Below are 21553 nucleotides of genomic sequence, written 5' to 3'. Positions count from 1 at the left end.
GGGCAAAAAATAATTATCTCCTAAACCATTCACTTTTTTCCAAGCAGGCAGTTTGTACGACCCTCAGATCTTGTTGAATAGACGCACTTGGCCAAAAATTGAGCCCACTTCCATGGGAACTCAGGAGATATGGCCAAAGTTATTTTGTAAACATTATATGTTGTAAACACTACTAACCACTAACATTCCTCTCCAGAAGGGACTATATTACAAAGTCCATCTCATGAAGATCTGGAGAGGATTGAGGCCACATCTTGGATCAAAACTCTGCAAATTGAGTTTTGCACCAAGCCTGGACCTTCTTGTTGGTGTGGGAGGGTGCTCTGTCTTGCTGAAAGCAGTAAGGGTCCAAACTGGGTTGAGAGTGGGTCCAGGGAAGCACCTTGTTCTCCAACGGGTCCAGTTAGACATCCTTGTTCTCCTTGACACATCTGGAATAAAGATCAGAGGGGTTTTCTTGCCACAGGATGTCACACCTGCCCAGACCATCACTGAGGACGGATGCTACCTTCAAAACACTGTTTTTTGGTTGACAGGTATCTTGGTGATGACCTTGGCCAAGATCCTGCCATTATGACTGCCCCTATACAATATGCGTCTTAGGGCACTCTCTTTGTTTTTCCTTTCTTGCATGAAATAAAAGAGCCGATGCGCAAGGCTGGCTTGGTAAGAGCAAAAGCAAGGCTTGTTTGGCAATAGACTTTAAGATAAATTCAAATGATAATTCTGTCAAAGAACAGCCAATAAAGCCATTCGTGTAATACAAGAACTTGTCCATAATGCCAATTGGAAGGTATTGGTGCCTTCAGATTTTCAACAGAAGGCCCCATTTCAATGATTTTCAAGGACCAAGATAGAGCGTCCTCTCTGATAGCCAGGCTCTAGAGGACGCACTTTACGCTCTCAACCTCCGTTAGGGGCATTCTTGTTCTTTTTGTGCTTTAATCTCAAAAGTCCATAACTAAATAAATTTTTATCCTAGTTCACCTGGGAAGAAGAGGCATGCTGCGGTACCGTATTGGTAGAGCATCCACTTTCCAATTTGCGAATCCTAGTTCCAAGCTTTGCGGTATTTAAATTACACCATGAGTTGTTTCTTAAACAGCTTAAATGGGCAAACCTGCAGTCATTCCTGAGGGTGAGGTATTGTATTTGTATTATAAATATTTAAGCCATGTGGCTTTTTTAGAGGTGCGAAATTTGTCCAGGTAATAATTAATGTTGGCTGTGACAACAAAGCGGGAATATTCCTCAATTGGGACACCCATCAATCAAATGGCAGGCTGAGCATGAGAGCTGCCATCTGACTTTGTAACAAACTGTCGCACTTTAATAATTTGGGAAGTCTTTTTTTGTACTTTTCTGTCTAGGAAATTTAGCCCTGCCTCCAGTGCTGCCATTTTTTGCAATCCTGATCTTAACTCATTAATGAACTTGAAGTACATCAATGGTCTTTAACCTAACATTGCCTTTATCCAAATCAAGGCTAAGTTTATTCAGCAAGATATTTGCTAAGCAATTGAAAGTGCAAAATATGAAAAACACTCTCATTCTAAAGCTTAAGCCAGTTCATGCTTTGAACTTGATTATTCAAAGGAAATGGCTAGTATCAGACCCCTAAACATAACATTTGCAAAAGTAGTTTACAAGTCATCAAAAAAAGGCCTCAAAAGTCATCAAAAAAATAGTTCCTGGTATGTGAAATATAGGCCTTTTGGGGGGGGGATGACATTAATGAAGTTGGAATAATGGCTTAAGTACAGAATGCAAGACCCAATTTGAGATTTAGTGACACAGTTACACCAAGATAAAGATGCAGAGAAAATAATCCTTTTCATACAGCCTCTTTCTAACACAACTTGCCCATTGTAAACTAAATTATTTAATAACGCTGTTTTGCCTCACTTGACAGATCAATCATAAACATAGTGGTGTACAAAGTTTCAATTTTCACACCTAATATCAAGTAATTAGTTATCATCAATCAAAACATCCACCTTAGTTTGATGTGAGAATAATCAAGGTTACATTTGAGGTTAGTTAATGGTTTCCCAAAATGCCATTACTAATGTAATATCATTGACAAAGTCAAACAACTCCAGTAACAACCTTCTTGTGATTATTTGTTTGGTGGTATCACTAATTAATAATCCATAGTCCTTTTTAGATCTTTGATGTTGCTGAATGTCTCATTCAAAATTACCAGGCTTTCTGGTTTGAAAACTTGTTCAGAATAGAGCTGGCAGAGTTGGAAAACAACATTGTTAATGCATAAACGTCAATTGCGGTCTAGGGTTGTTAATTCTCTTCCTTTACAACGACGCAAGAACAAACGTTGGTAGAGGATTTACTAACGCTGTCTTACCTTTTTTTGCCGCGAGATGGCCGTCAACTAGGACAGAAATACTGCTTCTACTTGGCAAGTTACTTGTCTCAGGCTGGCCAGGTAACATTTTTCGATGCTAATTTTTGAAAATTAGCATTATTTCAAAGCCGCTAGCATTGGACTTTTTAAATTAGCATTGGTCTGGTTTTTAGCATTAAACTAGCATTATTTACATGTTCCAAGCATTGTGAAATCTTTTCGAGCATCATAGCATTAAACTAGCATTATTTCACTGAAAAACTGACCAAAAGGGAAGAAAAGCAAAAAAAACTTACAAGGAACTACATTTGGTGGTGTTAACAATGTTCTTTCCATGGATCCCTTTCTCATTCCATGAAATTGATACGCTGTAGCCACAAAGTGATTTCCATTGAAATGTTTACTTTACATTAAGCAAGCAAAATGATTTACTCTAATTGCTTCTCAATTCAAGGGGAGATTTAGCCAAATTTCTGTTTGTACCCAGACTTTTGGCACACAAAAAGATTTTAGGTTGGTTAACACAAATAAAAAAAATTGACTAAAATGGTCAGTGCATGTCTAAGGACGAAGTACCAATCCTTAAGTAAATGTAAGTATGGGTGAATTTCACTGTAATATTCAAATAAACATAAATATTTTGGTTAGTTTCATTCTATTCCGAGAGTATTTCCCCCACATAATTAAGGTAAACCAAATCACAACATTAAAAAAATGACAAAACATTTTCGAAATAGATTCAACAATTGAGCTCTATGGATAAAGTAACTTATTATAGCCCTTGCTAGTGTCTACCTTGAAGTTTGATGCACAATGCAAAAAAACAATTTATCTTATTTGCATGATCACTCAAGATGAACATTTTTTGGCGATGAGAACAGTTATAATTTTGTGTAAAAAAAACTTGTTCAAATCCTGAAAATGCATTTTTGCTTAAATAAAACTTGTCACTTTTTGGTGTCCCCTTCTAAGTTTCAGGGTCAAAATTAGGAGAACATCAAAAAAAACACAACTGCATCAATTTTTACTGCTTTTCAACTTATTCTTCAAAAAGTTTAATTTTCAAAATATTACCTGAACGTACCCATTCAAAGAGTGCCAAATATGATTGAATTGTGAAACTGAAATCCTGTATGAGCACCCAAAATAAAAGTAGCATTGCTCTAGCATTTTCGCATTCCAAGAAACATTTTTTTAGCATCAATTTTGCACGAGCTAGCATCACTGGCTGAAGAAAACCTGGCCAGCCTGACTCGTCTTACTGCTGATCTCACTCAGTGGCTCTACAAGGTTGTAAACAAATTTTGTTGCAGACAGCCAAAGTCANTGATCTCACTCAGTGGCTCTACAAGGTTGTAAACAAATTTTGTTGCAGACAGCCAAAGTTGGTCTCATTAGTTCGTCTCGTGGCCATCGCCGTTGGCCATGCCCCCGTTCAAGGGCGTGTCCCGCTTGGAACACACCTGTCTGCACCAATTGGCCCAAGTGTGTAGCACAACGTGCACCCGTTTAGAGGAATGGCATCACGAGAAACGCCCGGATGTGTCTGAACTGAGTGGGCAATTCTCGGCGTCGATCCGCTTGTTGCCCACGGCCTTGCTCGAGCGCATCATCCCCATGGTGCTACGAGCCATGGCCGTGGCCTTGCGACGACGACGGGCCCATCGAGGCCTGCTCAAGGCCCTGGAATGTTTGCCCCAAAAGGGCCTCCGGAAGTTGGATATCGGTGCCTTGTTTGCCGATGTGCGGCTCTTCGGACCCGTCAATACCCAATGCAAGTTGCTTTTGACGCACGCCTTCCAGGCCTTGCCGCATTTGACGCATCTCAATCTGGTGGGCAAATGTACGGATGACATGTTGCGGGAGATTGCCCGTCATTGCCCGCAATTGCTCGAGTTGAACGTGCCCGTGTCGGATATCACGGACCGAGGTTTGATGGCTTTGTGCGGGGAGTCTTTGGGTTCGGAGGGAACGCCCATGAACGGTTGCCGACAATTGCGGAAATTGGGTATTTTGAATTGCGATCGTGTCACGACCATGGGCGTGGCCGGGGTGCTCCGCTATTTAAATGATTTGACCTCGTTGGTGTATGACAAGATGGCCAATGCTGTGGAGTTGTTGGCCAAGGTCGATTTGGATTACATCAACGGCTCCAAGTCCTTGGCCATCACGCACGTGGATCAATTTTCCACATTTTTCGATTTTGACAAACGCCCGGATACGATTTCCATCATACTCCGGGCGTGTCCGCATTTGGAGGCCTTGAAGTTCTACGTGTCGGATGCGGGATGCTATCAATTGACGGCTATTCCCAATATCAAGCATCTTCAAATTGAAACGGAGAACCTCCAGAGTGGTTTCTCCGCTCTCATTGCTCAGTATTCTCAACTCTTGACCTTGGAATTGACCTTCCGCCAGATGAATGTGCACCATATGTTGCAAATTGCGGAGACTTGTTCCCAATTGACGGTGCTCAAATTGATTGGGTTCCAAGTGGAACGCAGCGAGGTTTTGGTGGCCAAGAAAACATATTTCCGGCAATTACGTGTGCTCGATCTCAGGATGGTGAAACAAGACGACTTGTTCGAAGAAGAGGAAGAGGACGATGAGGACACGGTCACTCCGGCTTTGATTCAATTCTTTTTGAACTTCACGCTCAATTTGGAGGAGTTGACCTTGAGCGCCGTGGCCAGCTTTTTCAATAAGGCCTTCCTCATGGATATTTTGTCTAAAAACCATTTACCACAGATGTGGAAACTGGTCATATCTGTGAGTCAAACGGAACAGTTGGACCTAGAAACGGCGAGAGCGGTGATCTATCAATTGCCAAAATTGAAAGTCATGGGCTTGTCGCGGTGGAATGTCCAGTCTAATGAAATTGAAAAGTTATCCCGAGAAATGAAATCTCTCAATTATGATCTCAGTTTTGTGTAACACGAAATAGTGCCATCATTGAAATTTCCATTCAATACATGTGTGCCCATTCGATTAAGGAAAAAAAAAATCAGTATTTTTGTGCTATTTGATACGTTATTGAACATTGTCTTAATGCTCATTCCAGACTATGCCATCCAGCCCGTTCTAGAGTCATGGGCAAGACTTCTAAAGTGATCGTGTGCGGAGCGAAAAAGTGCGGGAAAACCACTATTCTGGAGCAAGCCATCTACGGTCAAGTTGGAGTAAGTGACGCTTCCGTGTTCATTTAAATCAGATTATGTCCTTAACAAACAACCTCTTTCTCGCGCTCTAGCCGTTTCCAACCACTCTTGAAGATATCTACGTCGCCAATGTTGATACAGATCGCGGGACACGTGAAAAAATCCGATTCATCGACACTCAGGGTGTGGATGATGGCACCGTGAAGGAAGTGCCCCGGCATTGGCACGCGATTGCAGATGCGTTTGTGTTGGTGTTCGCCATTGACGACGAGCATTCCTTTCAATTGGCGGAGGTGATTCGAAAAGACATTGAGAAAAACCGTGAGAAGAAAGAGGTGGTCGTCGTGGCCATCGCCAATAAGCTCGATCTTTCCAATCGACGTCAAGTGGACGCCACTCAAGCCCTAAACTGGGCGTCGCGAGAAAAGATCAAACTGTTTGAGGTTAGTTCATTGAATCGAGAATCGCTCTACGAGCCCATGATCTACCTCAGCTCAAGACTGAATCCGCCTCCGAACAAATCCGGATTTCCTCAGATCAATATCGGGAGGAAACAGCCCAAGGTCACCTCCAACGAAAGTTAAATTAAATAAGTCATAATGGATTCATCCGAGTGCTGCTCCAGTTGCTACTTGGTCCTCCGAGACCCCTATATACAATGCCAAGAGTGTCCCCCAAACACCCTGATTTGTACGAGTTGTTTTGCCAAAGGACGCGAGTTCCAAAAGCATCGAAGTGATCACGAGTATTCAGTGGTGAAAAACGATTTCTTCGTCCTAGAACCCGACTGGTCGGCACACGAAGAGAAAGAGCTCGTTGCAGCCGTCATTCAAAGGGGTCTTGGGAATTGGGACGATATCGCCAAGGTTCTAGTCAAGAAAACCCCGGATCAATGTCAGCATCACTTTCAGAAGTATTACATTGAAAATCATGCCCAAAATTTATTGGATGTTTGGGAGAAGCGAAGAGAGCCGTCACGGCGAGATCAACCCGTGGTGTTTAATATCGCCTCTGAAATCCCTTTAAGACCCGTGCACGGCTCAGCCGTCTACAAGGATCTGGCAGGGTACAATGCGGCTCGGGGTGATTTCGAGTTCGAGATTGAAAACGGCGCCGAGCGAAATCTACGGGCATTGGATTATGAAACCATGAAACAAGCAGTTACGTTTTTGCAGGATGAGAGGAACTCCTTGAACTCTTTGGACGTTGTGACTGATTCCGACGCGATGGATGAGCAATTAGTATCTCATTTGCAATTGTCTGCAGCTCAGGTGTACAACAATAAGCTCAAAGCCCGTCAGATGAGGAAACGGATTGTCAAGGAACATGGTTTACTGAATAAGGCTCGTACCACGTCTTTAACTACTACCTATCACGCCTTATGCGCAGCCGGACCTCACTATGAGCATCTCTTTAAGTTAGGTCGACTCATGTGTGCATTTGATTTCGATTTTGTCCTCGAAGGTCTTCAACATGAGCTCACTCTACGGCAGCAGATCCTTCACATGCAAGACTATCGGAGGAACGGGCTCAAGAAGTTCTTGAGTACCGCCGTTTTTACCAAATTAAAGGCCCAGCGACGGAAGATGAAGCGAGAGGTACCACAAGATCGGGTCACAGATTGGATCTACGGGTCGGCCCGATCCATGGGCAAAATCCTACCTTCCGTCCACAGCCGAAGGATTACCACGAAAATGGATATCGTGGACATGCCGAGCTACGATAAATTGACTGACGAAGAACGTTACTTGTGCTCGGATGCGCGGGTTACGCCCGAAAACTTCTTGGAAATGCGGGAGCTCATGATAGAGGAATGTAAGAAGAACAATGGACTCACCTTGGCCGGTGCAAGGCCAGTATTTAAGATCGATGTCAACAAAACCCGCCGATGTTACGATTATTTTTTGTCCAAAAATCTGATCTATAAACCGAAATAAATGCTTGGTTATTTAGTAAAAATCCGCATTAATAGGGAACACGTGTCAATACTTCACAAACTCTAGCGGCCAAAATAGGAAATAATGGATTAGTAAGCTAAAATCGCGACTGTTTTGTTAGCCTGTAGGAGTGCGTCACGCATGCCTATTTAGTATTTTTTTTTCTATTCATATTTATGTATGCTCCATCATAATAAGCGTAACAATAGAATAAAGTCATAAGATTTTTTTGTTCATTTATCACTCAACATGGCGAAGCCGATTAGCCGAAAATGCCTTACCCAAATGAGCCACATCTAATTCTCTGATTTACTACCAATACTATCAACACTGGAAAGATTCTGCAATGTTTCCAATCTGTAAAGGAGGTTTTCGAGGCCTTGGAAAAACACCTAGTATCAAACGGGAGCAAGGACTCTTTGGCCACTCAATTCATACTCAAATTCCTGTTCATGAATCTTGTTACAATATCATGACTCCATCCAAGTAACTATCAAGTAACTATGCAGAGGTTGATAAGCGAAGATATGATAATTTTGAAAAGATTAAATCTAAAGGCGATGAGACCGCTTCAGTTCTGCCATCTTTGAATGCTGGAACTCCTGTATGGATCCAAAATTTGACCATTCGGCTTTAGGGCACAATTGGAGTTATTGAATCTATTTTTGACACGGATCGATACGTTATTACTAGGGGTCGGAAAGATATTTTTTTAGGTTCAATTAAGCTGTTAACTATTTTGGTCATTTTTGGGCAAAAAAAACTGTTTCATTTATCTTAACTACAAAACAACCCAAAACAGGATTTTCGGGGGAAAGAAGGGTTTTGGTCAATTTTAGGGGAAAATTAGGAGAAATGCAGGGTAGGTGCAAAAAATTCGGGGCAATGTGTGTCCCCGCTCACAGATTTGTTTGACATTAAACCTCAAGCTTTCATTAAGAGGAGGTGTTGAGCACAAACAGTAGTGTCATACTGCCACGATTAATTTCAACATTAACGCGAATGGTAACACTCCCAGCCTTTGCCACCAAAAGAATGTTCTAAAATACAAGTGAGATCTATCTCAATAACACAACGAAAACCAAGGGCCTGCTGAAGACCGGCAAGAGGCCCAGACAGGAGGGTGAGCCTTTTGATGTCCATCCTCAAACCGTAGGTAAGAGGAGAACTTCATTCTTCAACTGTGAACTCCTTTACAACAGACCAGACCAAGGATCTGGGATTTCACTGAGCCCAAAGAGCCGAGATCGTGAAAAAGATTATTCAAGCAATTTTTACCTTAATTACCACATCAATACTTGAATTTCCAAACAAATGAGTACTAGATTCACTATTTCTTAAACTCATTTTTGCGTTTTCGGAACTTATTTTCATAGCGTAAAAGAAACCATTTTGACCATATGGGGACGTTTAGGCAAGCTCTGGCAGGTTCGTTTGTTTGCTGGTACCAGTGTCAGGGATGCAAGTTTGGGGCTTCAAACACGTTTTTTAGAAGCTGACCCTTCTTTCGCATTGCAATATGAGGAAAGGTCAGCTTCGTTAAAACCAGTTTGAAACGCCAATTTTGCATCACTNACGTTTTTTAGAAGCTGACCCTTCTTTCGCATTGCAATATGAGGAAAGGTCAGCTTCGTTAAAACCAGTTTGAAACGCCAATTTTGCATCACTGGCATTGGCAGGCAAGTTTGTTTGCTGGTACCAACTCTTGCCTAAATGTCCGAATACCACAAACTTTTTTTCCGACCCCTAGTTAATACCATTGCAAGACCGAAAAGCAACAGAGTAACTGGAATTAAGATGGCTCCTTATAATACAATTCAAATTTTAAAGGGTAATAGAGCAACACAATTCTAATGTTGTTCAAAGCTCAACTTTGAAAGACGATGGTTCTCGAACCATCTTTAGGGTATCTTCATCCTCAGGGCAACCACGTTTTGAAAACTACTTAGGTCAAACTCACAACTGCATGTTGCATGACCAGCAAGCCCTTTTAGAGAGAGAAGCAAAAATTGAACTTAAGCTTGTCTAGTAGGTAGTGTAGTGAGCGTGAGCTCTTTCAGAAATAACTGAAGTGATCGTCATCCTTTCAATTAGCCCAACATTACTTCGTTCGGTAGCGACGGCATACTTCAAGCCGTTCATGACAAAGAGTTAACAAACTCCCAAGAGATTGTTCTATGTAGGAACTCTAATCCGCTAACTTGTTCCTTTTTCATAAGCAACCATCCGTTTCTCATCGTAAAAACCACACTCTCATCAAGTTACAAAGTTTATTTAATTCCTAGCATTACTTTGAAACATGAGGCAAAGTAAAGGAGAACAAGATTCCTAGAACTTGGTCACATTCCTACTATCAATGGGTGGTTCATCCGTATCCTCACGATGAACCACAGACTGAACAGATATCACAGATGAACTCGACGAGCTCGAGTTATCACTTTCGGAAGCAGGTAACACTGGCGAGGAGCTCTTGCCCGTTTCAGGCGTGGAACTCCGAGAAGGCTCCTCATGTCGGCTCTGGATCTCTCGAACCATATTGTCCATGGCCATTTCCATGTTGTCGATGGCCAAGGTGATCTCCTGGTTCGTGGGTCCGGATCGACTCGACGTCGAGCCTTCCAACACTGACGAATGGTTGAGCAAAGTCACCGGGATGTCCCCCGGATGCGTCCGACTTCTGACGGCTTGCGGACTGAAGATGGCACCACGGCTATGTGATCGAATCAGCCGCTTGGCTTTTCGTCGACTTTCAACCGACATTTTCAAGATGCTCACCCACAAGAGCCAACACAACACGCCCACTACCACTCCTGCTGCGATGGCCAAAGGCACCAACCACACTTTCCCTCCCACGGTTTCGATAAAGAAATCTCGAGAGTCCCATTCTTGGGGCTCGAGAACGATTTTGGTAATATTGGTGTAATCGGACAAATCTACATCGTCCAAGAGGCGTTTATGATTGGGTGTGGGGGATGTGATTGGTTCTGGGAGGGAATCTGCGTTGTAGTAATCGATGTAATCATCGGATACGTCTCCGAATGAAAGAACACCATTAGAGGATGAACTGGTGACGATATCCGTATAGTCGTGATCAAATTGATCTTCCAGCGACGAGAATACGGCACGATTCTCGTCGAAGATTCTCCGATTTTGAGCCATTTTGCGTTGATTTGTGCGAGTACTCTGAAACAGATAATGAACCCTGTCGTAAATCACAAAAGTCTTCGGACGTACGAGAAAGTGGGAATTGAACAACGACGGTTGCTAGCCTTTTGAAAGTCGATTTGCGATTTTGTCGCCAAAACTGCGATCTTAGCTTTGGTACCTGATGGTGGCACTTTCATCTTTCTCGCCAAACCAATGGGAAGATTAGATTTTGTAAGATTAAAACTTGAGAAACGTCTACAATCAAAATGAAGTCCTCAAAGAAAGTTGTTCACACGACCGTACAAACCCCTTTAGATCCATTACCGAAATACCGCTAGTCGTTAGAGTTACTTAATAAGCCCGTTTATTAACAAATTAATAGCCATCCCCGCCCTTTCCAACTGAATTGGGGCAATCGTCTTTGAGTTTGCTTTGTAACGTGCCTACCTACACACAGTATAGTAGCAGTACTGCTACATTCAGTTACGTAAGCATTGAAGGTGGTGTGATGTGTCTCAGGCGTTCTCCCAAGACAATGACGACTGACCAACTAGTTGGGCAGGACACACTAAATTGGAGCAGGGTTTGGGGTTGGTCTTCCAATAATACAAGCCAATACATATTTGCGTCTAGTTTTCATTGCTAGGCAGGATTTTAGGAGTATGGTTTCACCTTCCACTGATGAAGGGAAAGGTAATCCTGATTTGACATGACGATTGCTTTACTTTGTAGATTGAGAGTGACTTTTGAGTTAAGTCGTGCTAGATTTGGAAGTGATAATTGATGAAGGGCGAACAATGAACAAGTCATGATGAATGTTGAAACCCAGCTTCATTTGCTGTGAATTGTTTTTGACGGAATTGTAAGATTGAACTAAGCTAAACGGTTGAAATGGACCGTGACCAGAATAAAGACCATGTCTTTTTGTTCTTTCCAATTCGACCCGGTTACTGACAAGAAGACTGTAATTCAGGATTCAATGTGCCTTCAAATTCAAGAACAATGAAGATATAGAATCAATTTGTTCGATTTTGATTCTCAATATTAAGATAAAAACACGAAACATTGATCAAGTACACCTCTTCTGTTGGACTGGGCTATGACATCATAAAAAAAAGAGTTTAATAAAAGCTTTACTTTCGAAAAACCGTTGTACACTTCAAGAATGACCGAAAATATTGACCCAAAAAGAATTACTATTGGTAAAAATAGCGACACTCACCTACTGTTTGACAATCCCGAGGATTGTTGCAAACCACAACTGCCAAAGACACTTCCAAGTTCGTTTGGAAAATCACTGATGAGTTGGTTCGTTGTTGCCAAAGTTTGAAGAGCAAATGCCGGTTTTGGTCCGAGCGCCGAGCAAGCTTTGACAGAGTGGAGAGCGTACGATTACTCCGCGCAAAAAAGATCATCCATCGTCCATCCATCGATTCAGCCAGCCCAAATCTGTTTGGAGCTCTTCTAGCCTTACGGAACTAAGATTGCATTACGTGGTTGATGTTTGATACGTACATATACCATTTACTAGGGAAAGCATGGGCTCCAAAAAAAAGCACCAAGTACATGCATCATGGTAGAAAAATGAAGATGCTTTGCATCATGTATAGACAACGATTTGCTGCGGTTGTTAGGATTGCTTTTCGGTTGAACATTAGTCTAGAGGTGCTTGTGTAGATGGTAGGGAGGAATTGTTATCAAACTAGAACATAATGAGAGAAGGACGGTTTTAAAGTTTGAGGCCTCCGTTTTTGTAATGACTGGTTTACTTATGGAAAAGACCAAACACTTACATAGCCATATTTTTTTCGTTTCAGTTTTTTTGTAATATAAATGAAATAAAAGTTCCATTCTGTCCAGTATAGGAGTAACCATGATACAAAGAATTCAATTGAAACTGACTTCTATTACTTCATTTTTTTACTTTGGTCCCTAAACAACTCTTTGCCATCGTGACACAAATATCAGGCCTCCTGACATGAAACTAAACATTTTTGTATTGGACTCTGAGGCAAAATCACACTTTAGGATTCAAAATACCCCTAAGACTCAGAATTGCTAGATAATGACCTTGCATGCAGAATTCTGCCAATAGCCATTTATTTAGTTATTGCAACTTGTATCCGTTTTTCGTGCAACCATATTTGATCACAGAATGAAAGACCAATCAGAGCGATCTTCAATATAGAATTAGGCTTGAACTGTGAGGATGGCAAGGTTGTTTTTTATGCTAACGGATTTTTTTCCAACATTCTTTTCGGATATTAATACAGGGGAATGAGTTCCCCGTAAATTATAAGCGACAAAAGATTTGTTCACATAATGTGTTCAAATTTGCCGCTCTAGGGCACCCTTGAACGAAAGGCTGGTCTGGGATTGTTGATAAAAAATGATCTAAATGTCGCTTAAAACTTAACAATGGATCATTTTGTAAATAGAATCGTCGAAGTGAGCATGGTAGCAGATTATAGAGGGTTGGTGCTCGGTTTGGTACGCAAGAGGATTTTAAGGTCTTCACCAACATTTTACCTGATGGGTAGAAATTAAGTATGGTTTCACATGTTTGAAAAGAAGAGGATCAAAGGCTTGCCCGAACTTCTTTTTGAATGAGAACCCCGTGCAGATATCGCGACCATGTGAATATTTTGAAATCCATATTTGTTGAAATACCATTACCGATTATTGTAACAGAAAATGAAAGATGACCTTTTTGCCATCATAGCATGATATTCTTAAATTTGCAAAGATTTGGCCCACGAGGCTCACGAAATTTCTGAGATTTTTTGGCTCCCTGGCGGCTACCTGATGTGTGCGATGGGGCTCGGCTTTGAACACATTTAGTTACGTGATTCTCAAAATCAAGTTCCGAATTCAGGGAGCCAGTGAGTTGATCAGGCTCGTTCTTCTGCTTTGGTTGAAACTGCGTAACGCAAGAGAGAAGCCGATCAGCCCGACACCCTGCTGACCAAGCACCAAAATGTGTTCAAAGCAAAGTCTCAAGTGGCTTGGTTGGAGTGACTTTTCTCTGGGGTCAATTCTATGTAATTGTAACACAATGTCGCAACAGCAGTTCAGATTTTCTCAGTTCTCTGTCAATTATTTCATAAATTTAATCAGTTACAATTGCTTCAATTTCAAACTTGTTTAATGGTAATTCAACGATCTTCAATTATTTTTTTTACATTATTTTTTCTTCTTGTACAAAAAGCTATACGCCATTTGTAAGTGTGTTACGAACTCCGTATTGAATTTTTCTTGCTCTTTTTGCTCGCAGTTTACCCTCAGGATTTATTTGAAATTGTTGTGTGACTTTAGTAGGAATTATTTTATAAATTTAATCAGTTACAATTGCTTCAATTTCAAACTTGCAATAGAGCCATTCAACGATCTTCAATTATTTTTTTTACATTATTTTTTCTTCTTGTACAAAAAGCTATACGCCATTTGTAAGTGTGTTACGAACTCCGTATTGAATTTTTCTTGCTCTTTTTGCTCGCAGTTTACCCTCAGGATTTATTTGAAATTGTTGTGTGACTTTAGTAGGAATTATTTTCATCGTCTGAATGGCTCTATTGGTGTTTCAACCAAATTCATATTTTATTTAGAATTGTTTTGAAAACCGACATTTCATGAATTCTTGTAATGCTACGTTTGAATTTAGAGATGCAAAGAAATTGATTACATTCATCTTCTTTTAGAAAACGCCTTGCTGAACATTTGTCAGTTTATCATCAGGGGTTTGCCAAAGACGATGGAATCTGATAAGATAGATTGGTCTAAAGCATGTAAAAACGGGTAGAAAACGGTTGGAAATATTTGGTTTCTTGTGCTGAACGACTCTGTATATCTAAGAATGATTTTAAAATCTGGGCGTAAAAAGGTGTCTTGTGGGTGAGAATGTAAAAGAAATAGCTCAATTACATTGGTCCAAATGGGATTATTTACAATTACTTTGAGTTCAAATGAGATCAGTTACAATTACATGAATCATAATTATGACACAAATGTGGGTGCTCCTAACAAGGAACAAACAACCTCCAGTTACAGAAAAGCACGAATAAAGCAAAAAAAGGAATACAATGCACACCAAAAAAAGTCAAGAAAAATGCTTGCTTAAATTGCATATTTTGTTTTTTGTGATTGAGTTTGCAATGTTTGGTATCACATTCAATCAATGCTCTCGCAATCCTTCCATCTTCCTTTTCAAATGGGAAAACCAATTCAAGTACATGTAATGTCTGTGATTCCCCTCTTCCCTTTTTATGTGCGCTTAACCAAGGAGTTGACTGAACCAACTCTAGTCATCTTTGCTGTGATACCGCACTCTAGTCAACTATTTTATCATTCTGTCCATTATATTATTTCATTCTTGCATCGTTCACTGTATTTGATATTTTTGCATCCAGTTTTATACATTTTACAAACTGATATGACCAAGAGTCGCAATAAAGATAATAGTTCAAGACTTACAACATGTTCTCCTCTTCTCTTATTGATCTTCTTTAAATAGGCATCTAGCATCCGTCCGTGAAACGCCTCAAGCATCCTGAAGTTCTCTTTGAACGATGAATTGCACAAGAGACATATTGCCAATCGCTCTAATTCATTGGCGAATATGATGGTGCTTCCCCTTGAAAACAGGCCAGTCAAGCGTCTAGTCCGAGGGTCAATGTGCACTCAATTTCAATGGCTCATCTTTGTTACAAGGTATGTTAAGGAAACTGAGGTTGAGAGAACATTCAAGTTCCGTAACGTTTGTTGCGTTTCATTCTCAGACTGTACTGGGTTAGAGCGATAAATTGATATAGTTTTGAACTTCATTCAAAATCAAAATGAGTGCAAGTACAGACCAAATTCGTATTTTGTTTAATTCTTTGGTGCATAGCAATCAATTTTTACTCATAATGTTCTCCTTCATTGTCAGCCACATGTTCAACCCGGCGCCTGAATGCCTTGCAGGCCCTGCCGACCTCCGTGGGGTTTGATTTGGCCATCTCTTTGGTAATGGACGACTTTAGAGATGATATATTTGCATGAGGAGAGGCACATGCCTTACTCTCAAGTGCACCCCATGAATAAAAATCACAGGATTGAGATTCGGGCTCTTTGGGGGCCAAAACTCAGGGGTCCAAAAGTGAGGAATATTCTCCCTCAACCAGGTCACCACCATCTTGGCAGAGTGGGCAGGGGACATCATCTTGCTGAAATGTGTAGGACCTGCCATCTACCACCTCGTCCATCCATGGTTTGACCACATTTGCCATCACATCAAGGTACATCTCCTTTGTCACCTTTTGGTTTACACCAAAGAAGTGGGTGGCATGGCGTGGCCCGTTGAGCTGAGGACCCCCAGCGCCATGATGCTTGACGGATTTTCGCTGGTCATGACGGCAGGGACATCATTAGGATCAGCACAGATGTAGCGGTCATTTCTGCGGTTGTAGGCTCGGTCAACTGTGAACATTTTCTCATCACTGAAAAACTGGATATGCTCCCCTCAATCATGGCAAGGTTTTCTTCCCTCTCTCAACACGAAGTAGCTTGTGCCCCTCTGTGACGAGATGCTTCTTGGGACAGACTCTGAAGAGGAAGCCCAGACCATCTTTGATGTCCTTTCTAATGGTCCAATGGTTCACATAACTCTCGCGGTTCTTGGCCAAGGTGGTGATGGACGGGGTTGGGTTTGCGGTAATTGATCTTTTTAGTCCAGCAACGAATCTTGGAGTTCGAATTCGGTCCCTTCTAGTCTTGTGCTCTGACCGGGTGGACTTGTCAGATTCTTTAAGGGCCTTCACGACCCTTTAATTGGTTGCCCTGGGGTCCTTGAGCAAGCGGGCAATCTTTGCTGGGGCCATATCCCGCGCGACCAAGTTGAACGATGGCCCCCCCTTCTTTCTTGTTCCATTTTTATTTATTGCTTAGTTTTGTTTTCGAAGGCACATTTCCATCACAGAATCTGAAACCTTTCATACAAAAAGTAATTGGGTTCTGTACTTCCAATAGTTTTGGTTCTGGGTGAAATTCAGAAGTGTTANTGAAACCTTTCATACAAAAAGTAATTGGGTTCTGTACTTCCAATAGTTTTGGTTCTGGGTGAAATTCAGAAGTGTTAATTTATCACTCTTTCCCAGTACGTAGGCCCGTATGTCCAAATCTGCTTCCTAATTTCGTCTTAATTTTTGTCTCTGTTTTTGATCCAAATCTATCTAAGATTAAATGAAAATGAGCAGTTTGAAAATGATGCCCGTTTAGTCGCTAAATACCAACCACCAGAAAAGATCTTATTTTTCATAACGGATAAAAGGACTTTTCTTTTGATTTAAATACTTAAATTCATTACCGTTACGTAAATCTGATATCGTTGCTCCTTTTGAAAATTGAAGCCTTTTTGTGACAAGGTTCTATCACTTTGAAGCAAACCACTTTTGCATTCCTTCGCTAAAAGCGCATTTGTGCTTATTTCAAGGTGACAGGAGTTGTATAAATTTTTCTAAAGTTTAAATGAAAGAAAGAAACATTCTTATTGAACTGGCTGTTACTACTAAAGCTCAGAACTCTGTCCATTACATTCTAAAATGTAATCAATTACAATTAAAATTACTTCATTGTGAAATGCGCTAATACAATTACTACTACTTTCTGATTATGAGAAACAACTGCAGGATTAAGTCCTAAAAAAATAGCCACTAGATGGCGGTACCTGATCAGATTTACTTTCAAGTGATTGTGTAATCACATTTTTGTGCCTTGAATCAATCCATTCAAGACATCTGTCTGCGGACAGTACATAAATAATGAAAACATTTATTATATTTCGGCGCAGGCCCCGGGATTTAATAACCTCACATGTCCACTCTCGACGGATCGTCAAAAATCCTTTTGAACCACTCAACCATGTAAGCAATTTAAATGTTCCTTGCTTTTTGCCACAATCAATGCCGTTATCTCAAAATGAGTGGAAAATGTAGTACGAGTCCCATAGCACAAACAGAAACTAGTTTTGCGATCGAATTTTAGTACAACTGAAGATTATGTGATCCCACAAGCTACTTAACAATGCCTATTCGAATTTGGTCGTTGACTTATGGGGAATTGCCATCTAGTGGTCATTTTCCAGAAGATGGTCCTGCAGCTGTTTCTTCTCAAGGTTCATTCAATTTCTTTTCCAGAATACTTGGAAAATAAAAAGAATAAAAGGAATTGACTCTCCATGCACCCTGAGAACAAGTAAAGAAATAAATTGTCCTATAAGTAAGATTAGAAAAAGGTCTGTGTATATTGCAAAAAAATATTGCAAAATTAAGAAATTATGTTTTGGATCAACTAAAAAAATAACCCTATATAAGAAACGATAAAAAAGAAGAAAACTTGAAGGATCTTAACATCTATTAGGGCATTTCCGTCAAACCTTAGAAATCATTACAACTAGTGCCCTGTATTAGAAGAGTACGACAGTTAGTTCAGCGCACCGTTGCGGTGAAATTTTGAACCTTCAATTCCGTTCCAAAACAATGAGTTTAAATGCGTCCCAGATCCAAACCAAACGCATCTTGTTAAATGTTTATCGCTTATTGGTTAGTTATAATGCTGAAGTTACTCTTTAGGCATCATTACCTGCAATCACAGCAACACCAAATTCAGATTATGCACTTTTCCCCAGGAAATGGACAAAGTGGCGCTTAAAGTGGTGTTTAAAACATTAACTTACGTTTAAGGATGTCTGAAATGCAACTTCAACCTTAAAACTAACCTTTAAAGCAATAACATTAAGAAAAACGAGTTTGGTGTGGGACTGGGACGCATATAAACTCGGTGTTTTGGAACGGAATTGAAGGTTCAAAATTCTGCCGCAGTGGTGCGCTGAACTCACTGTCGTACTCTTCTAATTACAACCATTGTGTCAGTGACTGAGAGGAGGAGCTTAAGCTGATTTCAAATAATCCAGCTATTGACTGAAGGAGTTTCCCGTCAAATCGGTCTACTTTGGGAGTTTGGACCCAAATTTTATTAAGGATCTGTGTCTCAATCTGGCTCAGTTAGAAAGATTCGATCTCAGTTTGAATGTAATTTTGAATCTTTCTGGGACGTCAATTATATCTTTTAAATTTAAAGAAACAAGATGCGTTTGATCACCTGGAAAAAAATTAGTTTTCTATGGAAAGTTTGAACGAAGTTGAACGATGACGAATCAACGATGGTTCCTAATTGTGCTTGAGTCTTAACATAAAACGTCGTCAGTCCTTAGTTTGGAACAAGCGACATAATACTGTACGCCTGATCCCATAGGACCGAAAAGTTTTCTTCACAAACTTTTGACATCGTTTCAGCTTATCATAAACATATTGAAGCCACATTGAAATAGGTGAAGACTCATAGAGTATCCTTTTATTAAGGCCCGAATCATTAGGATTGTGACAAGCTGAAAAAAGACCTAAGACCATGGGAATAGAAGTTCGTGAAGAACCATTCACTGTTTGGATCAGAAAGATCTGATTGCACAATCTGAGCCTCAACGATTCTGTTATTAAATGGAATACCTTTTTTGAAGCATCTATGCGTCATGTTTCCCGAAACTCGAAGACATGTACATTTTTTTCCATTTCCTTGAAGTTAAGTACAGTCGCTTTTACGTTTGGGGCTTCGTTCTCGGGTCTGCTTTTATTTGGAATTCAAATGCATTTCCTATAATGCCCCTGCCTCCACATTTTGAATGACGAACGGAAAATCCCGGGATAATGTTCTGTTTCAATCTGTATATCTTTAACTTGGAGAGTTGGGGACAATTTTTCAAAGGTTACAAGGCCAGCAATATTCCAAAAAAAAGCCGATAAAAACTGTCCAGGGTTCCCAAACTCAAACTCTAAAATCAAAGCAAGACGTTCGACGTTGTTCATCCATAGTATGTCCCTCAAAAGAATCGACTCCTGTGACGACATCAAATGCCCCAATGTCTGGAAAAATTGCCCAAGGGACGAAAGGCATTGAGGATGTCGTTTGTTCTAAGCTTTCATTCCGCAATTTGGAATGTTTTCTCCCAGCCACGCTATTCCCAGCCAAAGTATTCCGCATCAAATACACGCACAAGTTTCAACTCCCAAGGGACCTGACTGTCATTCAGATCTTGATAATCATGTTTAAGCCGGATCAACACTGGAGTACAATGTACATACTGTATGTACTGTCGTAAATCTAATCGCCTGACGAGCTCTCTAAAAGTCTATCGTGCATAATAACATTGAACGAGTTATCTTGCATAGCAGAGAAATTTGGAAATTTCTGGTTCGAATGGACCGTACCCACGTCGTTCCAAAAAAGAGCTCTCTTACTCCATCCTCGACCTGATTTAGCCCAAAACAACGATGCCCTTCATGCATGGGTGTATTTGTTTCTTATACAATCGTTGTCGTCCCCTTGATCTTTTTCCAGACCTCTAGCCAAGAAACGACAGACAAAGCGGTGAACGAAATAGAAAGGTTGAAAGGTGGGACAAGCCGCAAGCCCTCAGCACTAAGAATACTGCATATGTTTACGTGCATAGTATTTGCCTAAAGTACATTGGATCATTCGTACTGTTCGAAAATTGGCATGGACTTGCGAGAATATCTTCATAAGGCGTTGATTGAAGACATCATGTTTAGATTGACAAGTTTTGAAGATGTCTCGTAGATCATTTTGGGGGAGGTTCGTGTGGCCATCAAGCAGATTTTTCAGCCCTTTATGTAGATCATTGATTGAAATTGAACATCTTGTTGAGATCTGGAGGCATGAAATATTCATAAACTGGGCTTGAGAAGAATACTGATGGACCTTTTCAGTTATCAGTGATTTTCCTCCTATCTCAAGGATAAAATATTGAGTGGCTTCAAATGACGTGGACACTTGTTTTTTTTGCCGCACCCGAACAATTGAACCAAAAATATGGCATGCTTTCTTTGGCTTCTTCGACGGACTTGACCAATTTTCAGGCAGAAGAACGACTCGAGGTCAAATAAAACCTTGTAACAAATAAATCAACGGCGAAACCAAAGAAAATGACATTGGCCATTTTTTTTTTACTTTAGACCCCAGCGTTATTACCAAGCCTTCAGAGCAAAATGATTTGCACCAGCGACTCATAATCGACGTCTTCTACTATTCTGAACTTGGGCACTGTACTATGGGTAATTACAGGTTGAAGGTCCTGAAACAACCTCTTTTCTTCGTGCATGGCTTGTCCCGCTTTAACCTGAACATGCCTTGTTCCACTTTTCTTAGAAACAAGGCAGACTGAGCGGGGGGAATTCCTTCATTTCTCGAGGTGACCGGGAACAGATTTTCAGGCCTCAATGGCTTCGCAAGTATGGAAAGCATTTTCCTCCTTACTTCTGGAAGACAGTATCTACGCACATCCAAACAGTCTTGTCTTCAATACGAGATCAGCTCTCATTGGCATTGGCAGATCGTCAAGTCAATTGGCTTGGGATAAGTGAGCTTGGTTCCAATATTCTGGATTGATTTGGCCAATACCCTCTCATCACCCAGGTATGTATGTTACGAAACGCGTTGTTATGGATCACCCCAAGCTTCACTACGGTCGGTAGCCTCTGACAGTTCTTCCAGAGCAAAACACTAAAGAAAGAGAGCATTAGAAACCAAGGCCTGATGATTCTAAATCCAGTGCTCTTTCCTGTACCTTCCCGTGTCTTTTCAGGGGCAATCAGAGGCCTAACTCTGCCGATCAGACATTGACGTAGAGAACTAGATCTGAGAGAGGCGAGTAGCTCGAGCTAAATCCACAAAGAGAGCATTTCTCTATTTCTATCCACAAAGGCAAAGAGTACAGAGCAAGACGAGGAGAAGGAGAAGCGATGAGAGCGAGCCACGAGCATGGAGCTTTGAACAGATTTTGAGCACATGTACTACATAGTAGTGCTAGAGCGAGCAAAGGATAGTTGAGAGCCCGGTGA

The 21553-nt window shown here is 40.9% G+C and overlaps 4 protein-coding genes across 5 annotated transcripts; 3 read left to right on the top strand and 1 right to left on the bottom strand.

Moving 5' to 3' along the window:
- Window positions 1-3787: 3787 nt before the first annotated feature.
- On the top strand, window positions 3788-5427 carry LOC131884992 (uncharacterized; the record flags this gene model as incomplete). Its single annotated transcript, XM_059232907.1, is given in 1 exon segment — window positions 3788-5427. A coding segment is annotated over 1 exon segment (1509 nt). The 3' UTR covers window positions 5300-5427.
- Window positions 5428-5454: 27 nt separating this feature from the next.
- Window positions 5455-6107, top strand: LOC131884800 (NF-kappa-B inhibitor-interacting Ras-like protein 2). The gene is made up of 2 exons (XM_059232684.1): window positions 5455-5544; window positions 5616-6107. The coding sequence occupies exons 1-2, from the start codon at window positions 5455-5457 to the stop codon at window positions 6105-6107; spliced, it is 582 nt and encodes a 193-aa protein (XP_059088667.1).
- LOC131884993 (transcriptional adapter 2-alpha-like) lies at window positions 5986-7482 on the top strand. Its single transcript, XM_059232908.1, has one exon. The coding sequence runs from the start codon at window positions 6123-6125 to the stop codon at window positions 7458-7460; it is 1338 nt and encodes a 445-aa protein (XP_059088891.1). The 5' UTR covers window positions 5986-6122; the 3' UTR covers window positions 7461-7482.
- Window positions 7483-9716: 2234 nt separating this feature from the next.
- On the bottom strand, window positions 9717-11990 carry LOC131885350 (uncharacterized). 2 transcript variants are annotated; one of them, XM_059233376.1, is made up of 2 exons: window positions 11830-11990; window positions 9717-10643 (listed from the first exon to the last, which is right to left on the bottom strand). In XM_059233376.1, the coding sequence occupies exon 2, from the start codon at window positions 10617-10619 to the stop codon at window positions 9789-9791; it is 831 nt and encodes a 276-aa protein (XP_059089359.1). In that variant the 5' UTR covers window positions 10620-10643; window positions 11830-11990; the 3' UTR covers window positions 9717-9788. The 2 variants fall into 2 exon arrangements, with proteins under 2 accessions (XP_059089359.1, XP_059089360.1); XM_059233377.1 differs by having other exon boundaries at window positions 11745-11877.
- Window positions 11991-21553: the final 9563 nt, after the last annotated feature.

The sequence above is a fragment of the Tigriopus californicus genome, chromosome 8, assembly GCF_007210705.1.
Source record: "Tigriopus californicus strain San Diego chromosome 8, Tcal_SD_v2.1, whole genome shotgun sequence".
In the NCBI taxonomy this organism is placed as follows: domain Eukaryota; kingdom Metazoa; phylum Arthropoda; class Copepoda; order Harpacticoida; family Harpacticidae; genus Tigriopus; species Tigriopus californicus.
Note: the sequence above shows the minus strand (reverse complement) of the source record. Positions and strands in the feature narration are given on the sequence as shown.